Below are 2,788 nucleotides of genomic sequence, written 5' to 3'. Positions count from 1 at the left end.
TTTTAGGAAAACCATAGTAAACTATCATCAGTTTCTCTTTCCATATAGTAGGACCAGACCTTAAAATTAGTAATAGGAGGTATGAGGGTATCTTAGTTAGATTAATGTAAGAATGGCATTGTGTGGTTCGGATTTTCAGAATAATTTGGTGTTATTGCAGGATGGACCTTGAGGGTAGTAGTGCTCACGCTAATGGTAATGATGGAGTAGGGCCTTTTGGTATAGGAGGCGGGGATTCAGATGTTGTATTACGCAGTGTAGCTCAGTAGGATATGGCTGAGATTGCACGGAGCTCCATGGAGCAGGGAAGCCCGTCCGTTGTTCAGGGGTGTACGATAGAAAAGTTCACGAAGATGAATCCTCTAGCATTTTCAAGAGAAACTGACCCCGCAATTGTAAAGAACTGGATGCAAAAGATTAATAAAATACTAACGGTGCTCCACTACATCAATGAAATGAGGGTCCTCTATGCCACATACAAGTTGACAGGCGAGGCCGAGAGATGGTGGATGGCTACAAGATTATTGGAGGTGCAGAGGCCCATACCAGTGGCTATGACTTGGAGCCGGTTCAGGGAGGTATTCTTGGACAAATATTTTCTTGCAACTGTCGGAGAGGCTAAGGTAGTGGAGTTTCTGAATTTGTCCCAGGAAAATCTTAGAGTTCAGCAGTATGCAGCAAAGTTCATTGAGGTGTCACGCTTTGTCCCCTATGTCGTTCCAGATGAAGTTAAGAAGGCGAGGATGTTTGAGAGGGGCTTGAAGCGATAAATATATAAGCAAGTGGTAGTCCTAAAGATGCAATATTTCTCCAAGCTAGTTGATAGAGCCACAGTAGCAGAGGAGAGTGAACAGAAAGATGTGGGAGTACCGAGCTAGGGGAAGAGGCCTACGCCTCCAGGTTTCAAGCGGGTTCCAGTCAAGGCTTATGGAGAGGAGATCAGTACGAAGGAGGCTAGAGGCAGATGACGAGACATAGTGGTTCTCAGGGTGGGCAGACTTATCCTATCTGCCCTAGATGTGGCCGGAGGCATCCAGGAGCATGTAGAGTGGGAGAGAACATCTGCTATTGGTGTGGGAGATTTAGCCATACGGCATGATCATGTCGGGGACTGTCGACCCACATACTAGCTCACAGACCATTCTGGGGTGGTTAATAGGCACCCCGTGGAGGCTAGTAGAAGAACACAACTCCGACAAGGGTTTATGCACTAATAATGGGAGACACCGAGACTGCCAGAGACGTTGTTACAGGTACACTTACTGCTTTACCATATAAAGTTGTTGTTTTGTTTGACTCGGGTGCGCCCCATTCCTTTGTATCGTTAGGATATGATAAAATAGCTGGGGTGGAGGCGCAGTTGTTAGATAATGAATTGTTAGTTGTCACGCCAACTAGGTCAGTAGTGAGGTGTAGGAGAGTACTTAAAAATTATCCAATAAGTATTCAAGAAAAAGTGTTACCAGCTGACCTGGTAGTATTAGGTATGCAGGGGTTTGATTTGATATTGGGTATGGACTGATTGGTAGCTAACTACACCAGCATTGACTGCCATAAAAAAGAAGTAATCTTCAAACCTCGGGGTGAGCAAGAATTCAGATTCATGGGATCACATGTGCATGCCTCACCACAATTAGTATCGGCTAGTCAGGAGAGGAGGCTGCTTCAGGGTGGTTGTCAGGGGTATGTTGCGTATATAAAGGAGAAGCTAAAAGAAGAATTGAAACAGACTGATATTCCAGTAGTCAGAGAATTTCTATATGTTTTTCCGAAGGAATTACCTAGTTTACAACCAAATCAAGAAATAGAATTTGTTGTGGATTTACTACCAGGATCAGCACCAATATCTAAGGCACCCTATAGAATGGCTCTTGTTGAACCGAAGGAATTGAAATATCAGTTGCAGAAGTTGTTGGATAAAGGATTCATCAAGCCTAGCGTGTTGCCATGGGGAGTACCAATCCTGTTCATGAGGAAGAAATACGGGACTATGAGGATGTGTGTTGATTATACAGAGATAAATAAAATAACAGTCAAGAATAAATATCCACTTCCCTGAATTGATGATTTATTTGATCAGCTCCAGGGAACCCAGGTCTATTCCAAAATTGACCTTCAGTAAGGATATCTTCAAGTGAAAGTTAAAGCAAAGGACGTTTCGAAGACAGCTTTTCGAACCAGATATGGGTACTACGAGTTCTTGGTAATGTCATTCGAGTTAATTAATGCACGAGCAGTGTTTATGGATTTAACGAATCAGGTGTTCCATCAATACTTAGACCAATTTTTTGTGGTATTTATTGATGATATACTGGTCTACTCAAGAAATTTTGAGGAGCATGAGAATCATCTGAGACTGGTATTACAAATATTGAGGGAAAAGAAACTATTTGCTAAATTTAAGAAACTTTTCTCGGGTATGTAATTTTGGGGAACGGTATATTAGTAGACCCAAGAAAGATAGAAACAGTGGTAAGTTGGGTGAGATCGGGGAACGTTCAGGAGGTCAAGAGTTTCCTAGCTTTGGCAGGATACTACCGTTGTTATGTGGATGGATTTTCCAAATTATCAGGTCCATTGACATGACTCATGAGGAAAAATGTGAGATTCAAATGAACCGACGAGTGTGAGCAGAGTTTCCATGAATTAAAGTTGCGGCTGGTCACTAGACCAATATTATTTATTCTATCAGGAGAGGGTGGATTTGTTACATATAGTGACGCATCTCAGAAGGGACTTGGGTGCGTATTGATGCATCATGGTAAGGTTATTGCTTACGCTTCTCGGT

At 42.6% G+C, this 2,788-nt stretch overlaps 1 protein-coding gene across 1 annotated transcript; it reads left to right on the top strand.

Annotated features, from left to right (window-relative positions):
* The first annotated feature begins 272 nt into the window (after window positions 1-272).
* LOC131145790 (uncharacterized) lies at window positions 273-770 on the top strand. Its single transcript, XM_058094976.1, has one exon. It carries the CDS (start codon window positions 273-275, stop codon window positions 768-770), a length of 498 nt encoding a protein of 165 aa, XP_057950959.1.
* Window positions 771-2,788: the final 2,018 nt, after the last annotated feature.

Source organism: Malania oleifera, chromosome 13 (genome assembly GCF_029873635.1).
Source record: "Malania oleifera isolate guangnan ecotype guangnan chromosome 13, ASM2987363v1, whole genome shotgun sequence".
Taxonomy (NCBI): Eukaryota; Viridiplantae; Streptophyta; class Magnoliopsida; order Santalales; family Ximeniaceae; genus Malania; species Malania oleifera.
The sequence above is the reverse complement of the archived record's forward strand: the minus strand, read 5'-3'. Positions and strand labels throughout refer to the sequence as shown.

What these genes read in the sequence shown, in the direction of transcription:
- LOC131145790 (XM_058094976.1), top strand. Translation starts at nt 273, where the DNA reads ATGGCTGAGATTGCACGGAGCTCCATGGAGCAGGGAAGCCCGTCCGTT.